This window comes from Orycteropus afer, unplaced genomic scaffold, assembly GCF_000298275.1.
Source record: "Orycteropus afer afer isolate SDZICR_OR568_19922 unplaced genomic scaffold, OryAfe1.0 scaffold00605, whole genome shotgun sequence".
NCBI classification, from domain to species: Eukaryota; Metazoa; Chordata; class Mammalia; order Tubulidentata; family Orycteropodidae; genus Orycteropus; species Orycteropus afer.
The window spans coordinates 114,450-131,344 of record NW_006922192.1 but is presented as its reverse complement, the minus strand read 5'-3'; the positions used below and the strand labels follow the sequence as shown (position 1 = coordinate 131,344).

Below are 16,895 nucleotides of genomic sequence, written 5' to 3'. Positions count from 1 at the left end.
TTTGGCTCTTGTAGACTTGTTTCAATTGTCTTCAACTTCAAGTTGAACTTGCATATGAGCAGTTGATGGTCTGTTCCACAATCAGCTCCTGGCCTGATTTTGGCTGAAGATATTGAGCTTTTTCATCTCTTCTTGCCACTGATGTAGTCAATCTGATTCTTGTGTACTCTGTCTGGCAAAGTCCACATATATAGCTGCCATTTGTGTTGCTGAAAAAAGGTATTTGCCACGAATAAGTTGGTCTTGCAAAATTCTATCATTCAATCTCCAGCGTTATTTCTGTCACCAAGGCCAAATTTTCCAACTACTAGTGATTCTTCTTTGTTTCCAACTTTTGCATTCCAATCACCTGTGATAAGCAACACATCTTGATTGCATGTTCGGTCAATTTCCGACTGCTGAAGTTGATAAAACTCTTCAATTTCCTCATCTTTGGCTTTAGTGGTTGGTGTGTAAATTTGAATAATAGTAGTATTAACTGGTCTTCCTTGTAGGTGTATGGATATTATCCTGTCACCGATGGCATTGTACTTCAGGACAGATCTTGAAACATCCTTTGTGATGATGAATGCCACACCATTTCTCATCAATTCCTCATTCCTGGCATAGTAGGTATACTCGTCTGATTAAAAATGGCCTAAACCAGTCCATTTCAGCTACTAATGCCTAGGATATCAATCTTTATGCATCCCATTTCATTTTTGACTACTTCCAATTTTCATAGATTCGTACTTTGTACAGTCCGTGTTCTGATTATTAATGGATCTTTGCAGCTGTTTCTCCTCAATTTGAGTCATGGCACATCAGCAAACGGAGGTCCTGAGAGCTTTTCTTTATCCATATCATTAAGGTTGGTTCTACTCTGATGAGGGAGCTCTTTCCCAGTTTTATTTTGAGTGCCTTCCAACCTAAGGGGTTCATCTTCCTGCACTGTATTGGACGATGTTTCCAGGCTCTTTATAAAGTTGCCCAGTAATGTATCAGACAGTGTTTTTCTGCTATTCATAAGGTTTTCAACCTGGCCAATTCTTTGAAAAGTGGATGGCCTCTTCCTTCTTCTGAGTCTGGCTCAATCTGTAAGCTGTGTTGAAGCCTGTGCACAATGTGCAACCCTGCGGTGTTTGAAACACCGCTGGCACACCCTCCAGCCTCACAGCAACACAGAAGCCACCACAGTATGACAAACTGACAGACAAGTTAGTCTCCCTTAGGTGTTTGAAACCTGCATTTAAATTATGACGGTGTCAAAGAATACTGAATGTTCCATTGACTGCTAGGTGCTCTGGTGGTGTAGTGTTTAAGTCATTTGGTTGCTAACTTAAAGGTTGGTGGTTTGAACTCACCAGCTGCTCCATGGAAGAAAGATGAGGTGGTCTGCTTCCATAAAGATTTACAGTCTTGGAAACCTAATGCGGGTCACTATGGGTTGGAACCAAGTCAATGGCAATGAGTATGGGCTGCTAGAAGAATGAACAAATCTATGTGGAGAAGTGCAGCCAGAAGGCTCCTTAGAAGCGAGAGTGGCCAGATTTCATCTCACCTACTTTGGTCCTGTTTTCAGAAGGGGCCACTCCTGAAGAAGGATATTGTTTGGTAGAGGGTCAGTGGAAAAGGGAGAGCCCCTCAACTGGAAGGAGTGGGCTGAGATGATGGGTTCAAGCACAGCAAGGATTGTGAGGATGGCGCAGGACTCGGCGGTGTTTCGTTCTGTTGTACACAGGGTTGCTGTGAGTTGGAACTGAATCGACGGCAACTAACAGCAACAGTCTTTATGGAAGCCGACTGCTATGTCTTTCCCCCAGAGTGTGGCTGGGGGTGCAGTTGGACCACTGACCTTTTGGTGAGCAGCTGTGATTACCTTTTGGTAATCACTGTGCCACCAGAGCTCTCCTGAGTAGGAGCAGGGATAACCCTGTCTTATTCCTGATCTTAGGGGAGAGCGTCTACTTCCTCACCCTTAAGCATGACATTGGCTGTGGGTGTCAAGTGGCGCAAGCTCTCTGTGTGCCCAGTTGGCTGGGAGTTTGCACCCTGAAGCAGCCCAGCGTGCATCCTGGCTCATCCAGACTGACCAGTTTTGCTGTGCAGAGCCCTGGTGGTGCAACAGTTAAGAGCTCGGCTACAAACCAAAAGGCCAGCAGTTTGAACCCAACAGGAACTCCACCACAGAAAGAGGAGGCAGTCTGCTTCTATAAAGATCACAGTCTTGGAAACCCTATGGGGCAGTTCTACTCTGTCCTGTAGGGGTGCTGGGAGCAGGAATTGACTGGACGGCAGTGGGTTTGGTTGGGACTTTGCTTCCATAAAGCTTACAGCCTTGGAACCCCTACCGGGCAGTTCTCCTCTGTCCTACAGGGTCACTAGAAGTCGGAAGCAACTTGGCGGCACCTAACAGCAGGCTGCCCCTGTAAGCCACCTCCAGCGACTCCGTGGCTTAGGACATCCAACTTAGACAGTACAGTGTGATGTTGGGAAGAGGAAGTGCTACAGGCACCCCCATGGCTGGAGCACCCAGGCCAGTGCCCGCCCAGCTCTAGCCCTCCCGTCAGGGACAGCAGGCTGCCCCTATAGCCTTTGGGAATCCTCACGGGGAGGTGTTGGAGGCATGGGAGCCCAGTCGTGAGGACCGAGTGTCCCAACACAGCACCAGACCCCCACGGCCATGTGGGAAATGGAAGCCCTCCCCCAAGGAGAAGCCTTGGCCCAATAGTTCTGACCCCACACTCTGCCACAGGGTGAGGCCTGGTCCCCCAGATGGGGCCTCAGGGGCTGGGAGGAGGGACAAAGGACATTTCCTCGCTCACAGCTCCAGGGTCCCACTCAGGCCAGAGGGTGGGGTGGGCCTTCCCTTTCAGACAGGGCTCCAGGCGCTCCCATGTCCGTGACCCAGCTCTGCACGACCTTGTCCAGCTCCAGGGGACACCGTCTGGAGGACCAAGGGCAAATTCTGAGTTGTCTTCCCCACATGGCCTCCACCCTCCCCACCTGGGCCCCTGGGCTGTGGCGTCTTCATGGCCAGTGTTGCAGTACCAGGAAACCCCACCTCCTCCAGGAGGCCTGCCTGGCTGCCGGCCCCAGGTGGGACGCTGCCCCTCCCTGCCCCCAAAGTACATCCCGTCCCCGTGTGCTCCCGCTCGGCTTCCTGTCTGAGGGCTGAGCCGAGATCAACAATCAACTTGCACCCCTAGGCTGGGCTGTCCTCAGGGCGGACCCCTGTAAGCAGTGTCCACTAGCAGGCTCGGCAGCGGACGTTTGGGGAAGTCAGAGATTGGCCGAGCCCCGACTAATGGCAGCCCCGGGATTTACCGAGATGGGAGAAGCCAGATGACGGGCTGCGGGCAGATGCTGCCACCCCCGTGCCACCTGGGTCAGCACCTTGGTCAGCTCCGACACAGGCCTTCCGTCCCCCAGTTTAACTTCCTCAAAGGCTGGAAGCCAGCAAGGCTGTGTCTCCAGGTTCTTAGTGGACTGTAGAGTTTCATGAATGTGCTTTGAACAAGCAAATGTTCCGAAGAAATCCCAGGCGGACCCGATTCACTCAACCCTCAGACCACCACCAAGGCTGGTCCTGTTATTGCCCCATTGTAGGGATGCAGAGACTGAGGCAGAAGAGGGCCCCACAGCCACGGAAGGCAGTGGCGGATTCATTTCCACAGCGTTGTGCCAAGGGGTCTGCAGTGCGGCTGGAGTAGGCCCAGGGCTGAGGGCACTGCCCGAAAGGCAGAACTCGATCCCAGCTCGGCGCTCACAGGCATGTGGTCTTGCTCCCAGCCCACATTCCCTCTGGGTGGGCCGTTCCTATCATCCTCATGATGGCAGATGGATGAAGCCGGCCTGCTCAGGGGGTCCCCGTGGCTGACCCCTGGACAATCAGGGCTGGGCAGAGCTCAGTGTGTCCACGGCTCACAAATCCACAGGAGAGACAGACGAGGGTGACCTGCCCGTTGCCTTGGGATGCAGGGACACCCATAAGCAGACACCCCGCCCCAGGTGCATCTCTAACACGTGGGGGTTCAGGCACCTCCCACAGGACCCAGGGCACCGACAGCTTACAGATCATCACCACACAAGCCAACAAGAGCATGAGAAAGAGGGCACGCCCCTGCTTCCCAACCACAAGCAAGGAGGCCTGCAGCCAGGGCAGTCCCCCAACTTGAAGGAGAAGTGGGGCTCAGGGGCTCAGGGCCCGCCCAGGCGGGGACTGCTAACAGACCCAGGGGCTGCAATGCCATCAGGGCCCCGACTTAGGGAATATTAATGTTTCACCATCAAGTACAAGCAGGGCTTTCAATCACATGTTCCCATTAGGGACACGGACAGTGAAGCACAGGTGTCCTCTCCGCTGTCCCCCGGGTTCAGTCACCGTGGGGTGTGCACTGCGAGGGCACCCACCCTGCTGTTTCCTGGGCTCATAGTTACAGTGTGAGCAGTGAGGGCACCCAGCCCACTCGTCACCTGGGTTCATAGTTCCAGTGTGTGGTCTGTGAGAGCACCCACCCTGCCATTTCCTGGGCTCACAGTTACAGTGTGAGCACCCACCCCTGTCCCCTGGGTTCAGAGTTACAGTGTGTGCACCCACCCCTCTCTCTCCTGGGTTTATAGGGTGTGCACTGCCAGGGCACCCATCCCATGGTGGCACCTATCCCTCTTTGTCCCCTGGGTTCATAGTTACAGTATGTACACTGTGAGGACACCCACCCCTCTGTCCCCTGGGTTCATAGTGTGTGCACTGTGAGGGCACCCAGCCCGCTCTGTCCCCTGGGTCCATAGTTACAGTGTGTGCACTGTGAGGGTACCCATCTCTGGATTCACAGTTAGTGTGTGCACTGTGAGGGCACCCACCCTGCTCTGTTCCCTGGGTTCACAGTCACTGTGGGAGGATGCAGTCTTTACTAGTCATGGTCCTTGGTGCCTGGCTGGCACTGGACCAACCTGGCTGCCATGGCTTAGTGTTTGCTGCACTGCCGGTGCAGACACTGAGCCCTCTCTGTCCCGCTGGCCCCTCCCTACCTGGCAGCTCTAGGGGGAGGGCTGGCACTTTTGAGTCTCTGAAACTGGGAATGCAGAGGTGCAGTCCTACAATTGTGGGGGCTCTCAGGTCATCAGCTCCTCAGCTGTATTCCTGATCTGGCGCCTAACACCCTGAGTGTGCACACACGCGCACACACACATGCACACACACCTGTTGTGTGTTCACAGGTGGCACAAGAAGCTTTGTTTGAAAGAGACCATGGAAGGACTCCATTTTACAACCTTCATTTCAGAGTGTCCACTCTCTGCTTTAGGGTTGAGTGCAACCCGGCCTTCCGAGCCCAGTGAGGGGCCTAGTTACCACATGTTCCCCAGTCCCGGTGAGTTTGAGCTGTAATCTCTGTGCCTCACACCTTCCAGACCTGAGCCCTGACGGATGGCATGGACCTCCAGCTCTGGATCGCAGCATTGCCAAGCCCTTGACCAGCGTGTGCCGACTGCTGTCAGGTCAGCGTGGATGAGATAAATAAGGAAGCATCCAGTCTGCAGGCAGAGCACCCAGCTCTTGAGAAGAGTCAGCACAGGACACACGGGGAAAGGGTGGGGAGGAAACAGTCATCTCCAAAGTGCTTCTGAGGACAGGAGTCAAGGCTCCAGCCTCACTCAGAAAGGTGTCAGTGGTGGGTGGAGCTCATGCAGTTCCCAAGGAGGCGGTATGCACAGCGGGCAGGCAAGGGGGCAGTGCAGTATAGAGAGAGCAGTGTCTGCATGGACGTGAGGTCTTGATGCCCAGGGTTCACACACACGAGTGCACGCTCACAAACACATACATACAAGCTCTCATGTGCATCCACACATACATGTACACACAGGCACGTATCCATCCATCCATGCAGCACACACCCATGGCTACACACACCCGAGAACACATACACCCATGCACACACACATCCATCCATCCATGCAGCACACACCCATGGCTACACACCCCCATGAACAAACACCCCCATGAACACATGCACACACACGTCCATCCATCCATGTAGCACACACCCACGTGTACACACATACAATGCACCCTCACACACACACTCGGCACCTGCATTGGGGCCAGGCGCACGTGGGGCGCGTCCTCATGTGGCTGACAGAAACGGGAAGAAGAAGAAGTTGAAGGCAAACTTGAGGGCCCCGTGTACGGTGCTGCGCCAGTCATGCTCAAGCTTGACGTGCCGCGGGGCCGGTGAGGGCTGCGCTGGGCAGTTGAGGCAGCTGATGGCCTTCAGCTCGAAGACGGGCCACTTGCTGCCCAGACGGCCCTCCAGCACAGTGCTGAACTCCACGAGGCTACCCTGGCGCAGGCCCAGCAACACGGCGCGGAACTCGTTGCTGGCGCGCAACACGATGTCCTTCGTGACGTCATCCTCCTCGGCGCTGCGTGTGCCGTTGGTGCTGCCGCGCAGCATGCCCACCGTGAGCTCGAACTTGTAGCGGTCCCAGTGCTTGATGTGGCAGCGGTGCTGGGCCAGCAGTTTGAGGCGGCACAGCTCCTGCTCAGCAGTGGGGGCACCGCCGGCACCGCAGGACGGGTAGGCCTCCCCGTACAGGCAGCGCAGCCAGTCGCCCACGGCGAAGGGCAGCATGTTGATGGTCGCTTCAGCGCTGTTGTCGATCTCCGTCACCCGCACGTACTTGAAGCGGCCCGTCCAGGTGACGCGGTGGCCCTCCAGGTGGCTGCAGAGGATCTGCGTGCGTGCCATGTTGGTCTCCCGCCAGGCACGTGGCCCGCACAGGGCAGCATACTGAGGCCAGGTCAGCGTGGAGTTGTACACCTTCATGCCCTCTGAGCGGTACACGTAGAACCAGCAGAAGAGCACCACGGCCGAGACCCAGACCAGGATGAGCTTGACCATGGAGCTGCGGGTCAGGGAGTGCAGCGCGCTGGCCACCGAGGCGCGGGCCCCGGCGCCCCAGCGCAGCAGCAGCAGCGGGACGCCGCACGCCAGCACCGTGACGGCTGCCTTGGTCAGCTCCAGGGACACGACCCAGCGTGCCAGCTGCACCAGGCCCAGCAGGCCCAGCCCCACCACCAGCATGGGGAGGGCGAAGACGAAGAGCAGGTAGCCGACGGAGGCCCGCACCAGCCCCAGGCCGGTGGACTCCAGCAGCAGCACCACGGCGAGCTCACACCACATGAAGCAGACCAGGTAGGGCACCAGGTAGCAGTAGGTGCCCTTGAAGTGCCTGAGCCGCGCCATGCGGAAGAAGCAGTAGAAGAGGTGCAGGTACAGCAGGCAGGGCACACCGAGGTTCAGCACCACCAGACGGCCCAGGGGCACGCGGAGCAGGGTCTGGCTGAGCAGCTTCAGCAGCTGGCAGTCAAGGGGCAGGGTGGGCAGCAGCGACAGCAGGCCTGCCGCCACCTCGGTGGCCAGCGCCCGGCGAGTGTGAGGCTCGGCCGAGGTGCCCAGGCTGGCGTAGCTGGTCACGGTGAAGAAGACAGCCACCAGGGCCAGCTCGGAGCAGGGCACCCAGTCCTTGCTGGCCACGGGGAAGGAGAAGATGACGAAGAAGACGGACAGCAGGAAGTGGACGTAGGGCTCCAGGTGGTTCCAGCCGAAGTTGCCCTCGGCCTGCTCCACGTCCAGGCCGGGCTCGAAGCGCAGCAGCAGGTCGGTGAGTGTGCGGAAGCTCTCCCAGGCCCGGCTGTCCTGGAACACCTTGAGGGTGCAGATGACCATGGACAAGAAGGACAGGTAGAAGACCACCAGGGGGATGCAGAAGGCGAAGAAGTCTATGGTCAGGTTGCTGAGGACAAAGAAGACGAGCAGGGCGTGGAGGTGGTGGGTGGGCACGATGGTGGACAGCCAGTGCATGCCCGCCTTGGAGGCCACGTCGATGAGGTACTCCTTAATCTCCATGATGGTGTGCAGGGGGTACCTGACCACCTGGGGGGCGAGAGGGGCGTATGAGCCGGGACGAGGACTCCCCGCGCTGCCCAGCGCTCCGCCCTCTCCAGCCCCCAGCTCCCAGCAGAATAGCCAGCTCGCTCAGTTGTGTTCCCACCACAGCCCTGATCACAAGGTGAGCAGTCGGGAGACCAGCCAGCCATGACCTGGATTGACAATCACGTTAGATGTGAGCAGCGTAAATACGCCAAGTACAAGACAGAGATTGGAGGGTTTGGTAAAAATACAAGACGTGCTGTCTGCAGGAAACTACCTTAAATGCAGAGGCACAGTCCATCCAGAGGAAAGAGAAAGATCTGCCGGCTGATGCCAACCAGAAGAAAGCCAAGGTAGCATCAGCTTCACACAAAGCAGATTTCAAGCCCGAAAATTACCAGGAGCAAGAGGGGCTCCATACAGCGACGAAGGGGCCAGCTCTCCAACACACACAATCCTGAACATGTATGCGTCTGATGACAGAGCGGCAAATACGTGAGGCAGAAGCTGACAGGACTGCGGGAAACCAGGGAGGCTCACCCTCTGTCAGTAACCAACAGAGCCAGCAGGCAGAAAACCAGCAAGGACAGAGCGGAACTGAACAGCACCACCAATCAAGCAGACGGAACAGACGCGTAGACTACGCCATCCACCAACAGCACCACACACACTCTGCTGCAGCTCACACGCACATTCACCACGAGCGACCACGTTCCGGGCCATACAGCCACCTTAACAAATTCGGACTAACAGAAGTCACGCAGAGTAGGTTCTCAGACAAGAAGGGAATTAAAGCAGAAATCAACAATAGAAAGATACAAGGAAAACCCCTGCATATGTGGAAATCAAACACCACACTGAAAAATAATATATGGTTTAAGAAAAAGTCTCAAGAGAAATTGAAGACTATTTTGAACAGAATGAAAATGAAAATATAACTGCTCAGAATTTGTGGGATTCGAAGAAAGCCATGCTTGGAGGAAACGTATAGCACTGAACAACTGTATCAGAAAAGAAGAGAGGTCTAAAATCAATCATGTGAGCTTCCACAGGAAACTAACTGCTGCTGTTGTCGTTAGGCGCCGTTGAGTTGTCTCTGACTCAATAGTGACCCTACGCACAGAAGAATGAAACACTGCCCGGTCCTGCGCCAGCCTCACGATCCTTACTGTACCTGAGCCCATCACTTCAGCCACCGTGTCAGTCCATCTCGTTGAGGGCCTTCCCCTTTTTTGTTGACCCTCCACCTTACCAAGCATGGCATCCTTCTCCAGGGAATGGTCCCTTCTGACAACATGACCAAAGTAGGTGAGATGAAGTCTAGCCATTCTCGCTTCCACGGAGCATTCCAGCTGCACTTCCTCCAGGACAGATCTGTTCTTTTAGCATTGCGAAAGTTGTCCGTCTGGGGTATCTCTGTTGGGAGTGGCCAGAACAATGCTCTGGGAGGTTCTCGCTCTCTCTCAGGTGCTTAGAATTCTGCTGTTATGATTGGTTGGTTTGGCCACTCTGCAGGGCTCAAAAGGAGGCCTCCTAGAGGCAGAACTCGCTGACTTCTGGCTGAGGAAGGACATGCTCCTGAGAGACACGGGCTGCTGGGAAAGAGATGCAAGAGACACATACTGCTGGGAGAGAGACTGTTGGCTGAGAGATGGTGGGCTGGGAGAGAGACTGAACATTTTTCCTGAACTTGAATTGTAGCCTGTGCTTCCCTAATAAACCCCATAATCTGTGAGTTCTGTGTGGCCACTGCAGTGAATTATCTAACCCAGCAGAAAGGTGGTGAGTGCTGTGGGAGGAACGGTTGGTGTCAGGGTTGGTGAAAGGGCTGGAGGGAGGCAGCATGTTTGGCCTGCCTGGAATAGACCTTGGGCTACTGATGGCGATTCTGTCTTCCTCTTGTGGGGTTAGAGGAGGTCAGAACATGTGGCTTCCTTGCTCCTTTGGCAAACATCTTTCTGGTTTTGCTTTGAAACAAGATCCATCTGACATCAGCTATGATATCCCTTGCTCCATGTCCCCTTCTGAATCCAGCTTGCACTTCTGGAAGTTCTCTGTCAATATACTGCTGCAACTATTTTTGAATTATCTTCAGTAAGATTTTACTTGCGTGTGATATTAATGATATTGCACAATAATTTCCACATTCTGGTGGATCACCTTTCTTTGGAATGGGTACAAATATGGATCTCTTCCAGTCAGCTGGCCAGGTAGCTGTCTTCCAAATCTCTTGGCATAGCTGAGTGAGTGCCTCCAGAGGGGCATCTGTTTGTTGAAACATCTCAGTGGGTATTCTGTCAACTCCTGGACCTTTGTTCTTCACCAATTCCTTCAGTACAGCTTCGACTTCTTCCTTCAATACCATTGGTTCTTGACCATATGCCACCTCCTGAAATGGATGACCATCTACCAATTCTTTTTGGTATAGTGACTGTGTATTCCATTCATCTCATCTTCCTTTGGTGTTTCCTGCATCATTCAACATATTGCCCATGGAATCTTTCAATACTGCAATTTGAGGCTTAAATTTTTCCTCAGTTCTTTCCACTTGAGAAATGCTGAGCGTGTTCTTCCCTTTTAGGTAGTACAATGCCTAAGGCACTTGACTGCTATTCAGAAGGCTGGCGGTTCAAACCCACTAGCCACTCCTCAGAAGGAAGGCTGGGCAATCTACTTCCGTAGTGATACTGGCTCAGAAACCCAATGAGGGGTCGCTATGAGTCAGATCCAACTGGACAGCACATAACAACAACAACAATTTCAGGTCTTTGCACGTTTCATTATAATAACTGACTTTGTCTTCTTGAGCTGCTCTTTGAAATCTTCTGTTCAGCTCTCCTATCTTGTCGATTCTTCCATTTGTTTTAGCTACTCTCAGTTCAAGGGCAATTTCCGAGTCCCTTCTGACATCCATTTTGGTCTTTTCTTCCTTTCCTGTCTTTTTAATGACCTTTTACTTTTCTCATGGATGATATTCTTGATGTCATCACACAATTCCTCTGGTTTTTGGTCACTGGTGTTCAATGCATCAAATCTATTCTTTAGATGGTCTCTAAATTCAGGAGGGATATAATCAATGTCATATTTTGCCTCTTGTGGACTTAATTGTCTTCAGCTTCAACTTGAATTTGCATATGAGCAATTGATGGTCTGTTCCACAGTCAGCTTCTAGCCTTGTTTTGGCTGAAGATATTGAGCTTCTCCATTGCCTCTTGCCACAGATGTAGTCAGTCTGATTCCTGTGTACTCCGTCTGGCTAAGTCCATGTGTATAGCTGCTGTTTGTGTTGTTGAAAAAATGTATTTGCAATGAATAAGTGGTTGGTCTTGCAAAATTCTATCATGCAGTCTCCAGCATCATTTCTATAACCAAGGCTGCATTTTCCAACTACTGGTGATTTTTCTTTTCCTCCAACTTTTTCATCCCAATCACCAGTAATCATCAATATATCTTGATTGCATATTTGGTCAAACTGTCAAAATTGGTAAAAATGTTAATTTTCCTTGTTTTTGGCTTTGGTGGTTGGTGTGTAAATTTGAATAGTAGTAGTATTAACTGGTCTTCCTTGTAGGTGTATGGATATTATCCTATCACTGACAGCACTGTACTTCAGGACAGATCTCGAAACATCCTTTGTGACGATGAATGCCATGCCATTGCTTTTCAATTTGTCATTCCCGGCATAGTAGATCATATGGTCTTCTGATTCAAAATGGCCAAAACTGGTCCATTTCAGCTCAGTAATGCCTAAGATACTGATTTTCATGCATTCCAGTTCATTTTTGTCAACTTCCAATTTTCCTAGATTCATACTTCATACATTAACAACCTGTGATACACTGATGACACAACTTTTCCTGCTGAAAGTGAGGATGACTTGAAGCACTTATTGATGAAGATTGAAGACCACAACCTGCAGTATTGATTACATCTCAATAAAAAGAAAACAAAAATCCTCACAACTGGACCTCTAAGCAGCATCATGATAAATGGAGAAGTTTAGAGTTGTCAAAGACTTCACATTGCTTGGTTCTAGAATTAACACCAATGGAAGCAGCAGTCAGGACATCAGACAACATATAGCACTGGGCAAGTTGGCTGCAAAATACCTCTTTCAAGTGCTGAAGAGAAAGATGTCTCCTTGAGGACTAAGGTGCACCTGACACAAGCCGTGGTATTTTCAATCACCTCATATACACGTGAGAGCTGGACAATGAATAAGGAAGACCAAAGAAGAGTTGATGGTTTTGAGTTGTGTTGGAGAAAATGTTGAGAGTACCACGTACTGCTAAAAGATCTAACAAATCTGTCCTGGAGGAAGTATAGCTGGAATGCTCCTTGGAAGTGAGAATGGCCAGACTTCGTCTCACCTACTCTGGTCATGCTGTCAGAAGGAACCACTCCCTGGAGAAGGACGTCATGCTTGGTAAGGTGGAGGGTCAATGGAAGAGGGGAAGGCCCTCAACGAGATCGATTGAAACAGTGCTGCATCAATGAACTCAAGTATAGCAGGGATTGTGGAGCTGGCGCGGGACTAGGGGCGTTTCGTTCTGTAGTACATAGGGTCCCTGTGAGTTGGAGATGACTCGATGGCACCTAGCAACAACAACATACTTCGTATATCCCATGTTTTGATTATTAATGGGTGTTTGCAGCTGTTTCTTCCCATTTTGAGTTGTGCCTCATCAGTAGATGTGCGTCCTGAAAGCTTTACTCCATCCATGTCATTAAAGTAGACTCTACTTTTAGGAGGCAGCTCTTCTCCAGTTGTATTTTGAGTGCCTTCTGACCTGAGGGCCTCATCTTCCGGCACTATTTCAGACAATGTTTCAGGGCTATTCCTCAGGTTTTCCAGTAATATATCAGACAGTGTTTCACTGCTATTCACTGGCCAATTCTTTGAGAAGTGGATGGCCCCCTCCTTTTTCTGAGTCTGCATTAGTCTGGAAGTTCTGCTGAAACCTCTCTACCATGGGTGACTCTGCTGGATTTTAAATACCAGTGGCATAGCCTCCAGCCTCACAGTAACACACAAGCCACCACAATATAACAAACTGACAGCTTTGGAAACCCTGTGGGGCAGGCAGTTCCACTCTGCCCTTTAGGGGCGCTGTGAGTCAAAATCAACTCCATGGCAGTGGGTGTGGTTTGGGCTTTGCTTCTGTGAAGATTGACAGCCTTGGAGACCCTTTGGGGCAGTGCCATTCTGTCCTCTAGGGGCGCTGTGGGTCAGAATTGACTCTATGGCAGTGGGTAGAGGCTAGCTGCTGTTCCGTACTCTACTATGTTGTTGTTATTGTGTTGTTGTTAGGTGCCGTTGTCCTCAACTCGTAGCGACCCTATGAACAACAGAAGGAAACACTGCCTGGTCTTGTGCCAGCTCCATGATCCCTGCTATACTTGAGCCTGTCGCCACAGCAACTGTGCCATTCCATCTCGTTGAGGGCCTTCCCTCCTTTGTCAACCCTCCACCTTACCAAACATGACATCCTTCTCCAGGGAATGGTCTCTTCTGACAATATGACCAAAGTAGGTGAGACGAAGTCTGGCCATTCCTGCTGCACTTCCTCCAGGACAGATTTGTTAGATCTTTTAGCAATCCATGGTATTTCAGCATTCTTTGCCAGCACCACAACTCAAAAGTATCAACTCTTCTTTGGTCTTCCTTACTCATTGTCCAGCTCTCATATGCATATGAGGTGACTGAAAATACCACGGCTTGTGTCAGGTGCACGTTAGTCCTCAAGGAGACATCTTTGCTCTTCAGCACTTGAAAGAGGTCCTTTGCAGCCCACTTGCCCAGTGCTATACGTCGTCTGATGTCCTGACTGCTGCTTCCATTGGTGTCGACTGTAGAACCAAGCAATGTGAAGTCTTTGACAACTTTAATCTTTTCTCCATTTATCGTGATGCTGCTTATAAGTCCAGTTGTGTAACGTAGTGTGATTAGGCTATCAGCTGAAAGGAGTTCAACAGAGAACAGAAGCCCTGCAGGGTGGCCCCAGGACCCGTCACTAGGGCAGGAGTGCTTGGTGCCTGCACGGGCCAGGTGCCCTCACCTTCAGGTGCAGCGGTAGGTCCTCAGGGCTCCTCCCAGCCAGCTCGTCATCGTCATCCCCATCCCCGTCCGGCAGGCACAGGCCGCTCGGGATGATGCCCTTAGCGTACTTCTTGGTGATCTCCACAAAGTCATCCGGAGCAATGTAGTTTTTGGCTGCAGCAGGTGAGAGAGCATGTGGGTCCCCCCAGGGCCGAGACAGAGCCCAGGTGCCAGTAGGGGCAGACAATCGGGGCAGCACACTGAGCTGGTACATGGCTGATGAGGGCACAGGGGGGTGGAGACAATCAGGCTGGACTGGTGAGGGAGGGTTGCAGAGAGCCACCTCCCTGCCCTGCAGCCTGTTCCCTACGACCTGTGCTGTGCTCCCCTAGGTCAGTGACCCCTCTGCCCGGGCCCACTTGTTCCCCACCACAGCGGACTCCCCGGGGGTACTCCAATACATCCATTGCTGGCCCTGCTGCTGGTCTCTGGCTCATGTCGCCCCTCCCTCAGAGAGGTGCCTTGTGCCTGGAACACTGACCCGGGACAGGTCGCCCTGAATGGACCAGACCAGACACACTCCACACCCATTCACTGCCCACCCACTTGTGCTCTCATGTCCTGGCAGGGACTGGCCTGGGTCCCCAGGGGAGAGTGGGTGGGGCCTGCAGCAGTCTTGGGGAGGCAGGCTGCTGGGTAGGAGCTGGGATGGTAAGCCAGGGGTGCGGCGGTACTCACACTCACTGCTGACCAGACGCTCCAGCATCCGCCTCTGCTTCTGCAGGGCCTTGGGGACGGGGCCTGGCCGGGTTCCCCCATCTGTGGGGACACGGCAGGTGAGACCCCGGTGGCCATTCCTCTGGCAGCCCCAGCCCCACAGCCCGGACACAGCCTACAGACCTGGTACCCAGGCCCCCCAGTCAGGCTGCACACGCACCGTGCCCATCGACCTGGCCCACGTTCTCCAGCAGCTCTGACACGGCCACGCGCTTCTCCTTCCTGGGGTTGAGCCTCCAGTACATGACCAGGGCCGCCTTGCGAACCGCCCGCTCCAGCTCCGTCTCTGAGGTCAGCTCCTGCACCTGCTGCTCGTTCTCAGAGGTGATGCCTGCAGGAAGGACCACATCTGCTGTCACCTGGGGCACCAGGGCCATGCCTGCGCTCACCGGGGACGCCTGAGAACCCCTGGGCCACGACTGCTGTCACCTGGGGCACCAGGACCACAACCGCCCTTACCAGGGACACCTGAGAACCCCTGGGCCGTGATGACTGCCATCACCTGGGGCACCGGGGCCATGTTTGCCCTCACCGGGGACGCCTGAGAACCCCTGGATGACTGGAGCCATGACTGCCCTCACCGGGGATGCCTGAGAATCCCTGGGCCACAACTGCCCTCACCAGGGGCGCCTGAGAAACCTCTGGGCCATGACTGCTGTCACCTGGGGCACCAGGACCACAACTGCCCTTACCAGGGACACCTGAGAACCCCTGGGCCATGATGACTGCCATCACCTGGGGCACCAGGGCCATGACTGTGCTCACCAGGACACCTGAGAACCCCTGGGCCACGACAGCTGTCACCTGGGGCACCAGGACCACAACTGCCCTTACCAAGGACACCTGAGAACCCCTGGGCCATGATGACTGCCATCACCTGGGGCACCGGGGCCATGTTTGCCCTCACCGGGGACGCCTGAGAACCCCTGGATGACTGGAGCCACGACTGCCCTCACCAGGGATGCCTGAGAATCCCTGGGCCACAACTGCCCTCACCAGGGGCGCCTGAGAAACCCCTGGGCCACGACTGCTGTCACCGGCCCTGACGCCATGACTGCCCTCACCAGGGACGCCTGAGAACCCCTAGGCCACGACAGCTGTCACCTGGGGCACCAGGACCACAACTGCCCTTACCAGGGACACCTGAGAACCCCTGGGCCATGATGACTGCCATCACCTGGGGCACTGGAGCCATGACTGCCCTCACCGGGGATGCTTGAGAACCCCTGGATGACTGGAGCCATGACTGCCCTCACCGGTGACACCTGAGAATCCCTGGGCCACGACTGCTGTCACCTGCGGCACCAGGGCCATGACTGCCCTCACCAGGGACACCTGAGAACCCCTGGGCCATGATGACTGCCATCACCTGGGGCACTGGGGCCATGACCGCCCTCACTGGGGATGCCTGGGCCACGACTGCTGTCACCAAGCCCGCCTGTGCCCCAGCCTCCCTGGGGCTGGGAAGGTTGGGCTCATGCAGGTTCCAGTCCTGTCTGCCCTGGCCTCACGCCCTCCCTTCCCCCTCTTCCCAAGGCCAACCACGAACACAGGTTCCTCCCCTGCCTCTCCCACAGCATCTGAGGGACTGAGGCCCCTGGCAGCTCTGCCCACCCTGGATGGGCAGCCTGCTCGGGGGAGTGGCTGGCCTCAGCCCACTGACCCTCTTCACTGCTCCAGGACCTGCTTTTCTCATCAGAATCCAGAAGAAAAGGGGTGGTAACTACCATTCACAGACCCCATCCTGACCACGGGAACGGAGATGCACCAGGCCAGATGCTATGGTCCGACCCAGTAGCCCAGCAGTGGGTATGGCCACAAACAGGATGTACACGGTGCTGGATCCCACAGCCCTGCACTGGGTTCCTGGGGGTCACGCCCGAGCATGCCCACCTTTCCTGTCCGCCAGGCACCGGCGCAGCAGGCGGACAGCCTCCCGCCGGCCGTGCTTTGCCGCAAGGACCAGCCAGCCCACGGCTGTACAGCTGTTGAGCTCCTCATCCGTCTCGCTGGCCAGCCGCAGGTAGTGCCGTGCCACCTGCAAGGAGTACACAGAATGAAAGGCTTGTGCCCGCCTGGTCTCTCTGCCCCCCAGATGGAGAAACTGCAGCCCAGGGCCAGCACAGGCCTGGCTCTGCCCCCAGTCAAGTCCCCAGCCCACAGAC

At 54.2% G+C, this 16,895-nt stretch overlaps 1 protein-coding gene across 1 annotated transcript in view; it reads right to left on the bottom strand.

The window, feature by feature from the left end:
• Positions 1-6,104: 6,104 nt before the first annotated feature.
• The window catches only part of WFS1 (wolframin ER transmembrane glycoprotein), a 28,198-nt gene continuing 17,407 nt past the window's right edge, over positions 6,105-16,895 (bottom strand). The window contains exons 5-9 of the mRNA XM_007956310.1: positions 16,624-16,768; positions 14,891-15,061; positions 14,692-14,772; positions 13,973-14,127; positions 6,105-7,916 (exon numbers count right to left, since the gene is read on the bottom strand). Coding sequence (XP_007954501.1) covers positions 6,105-7,916; positions 13,973-14,127; positions 14,692-14,772; positions 14,891-15,061; positions 16,624-16,768 — 2,364 coding nt within the window. The remainder of the gene's footprint in view (positions 7,917-13,972; positions 14,128-14,691; positions 14,773-14,890; positions 15,062-16,623; positions 16,769-16,895) is intronic.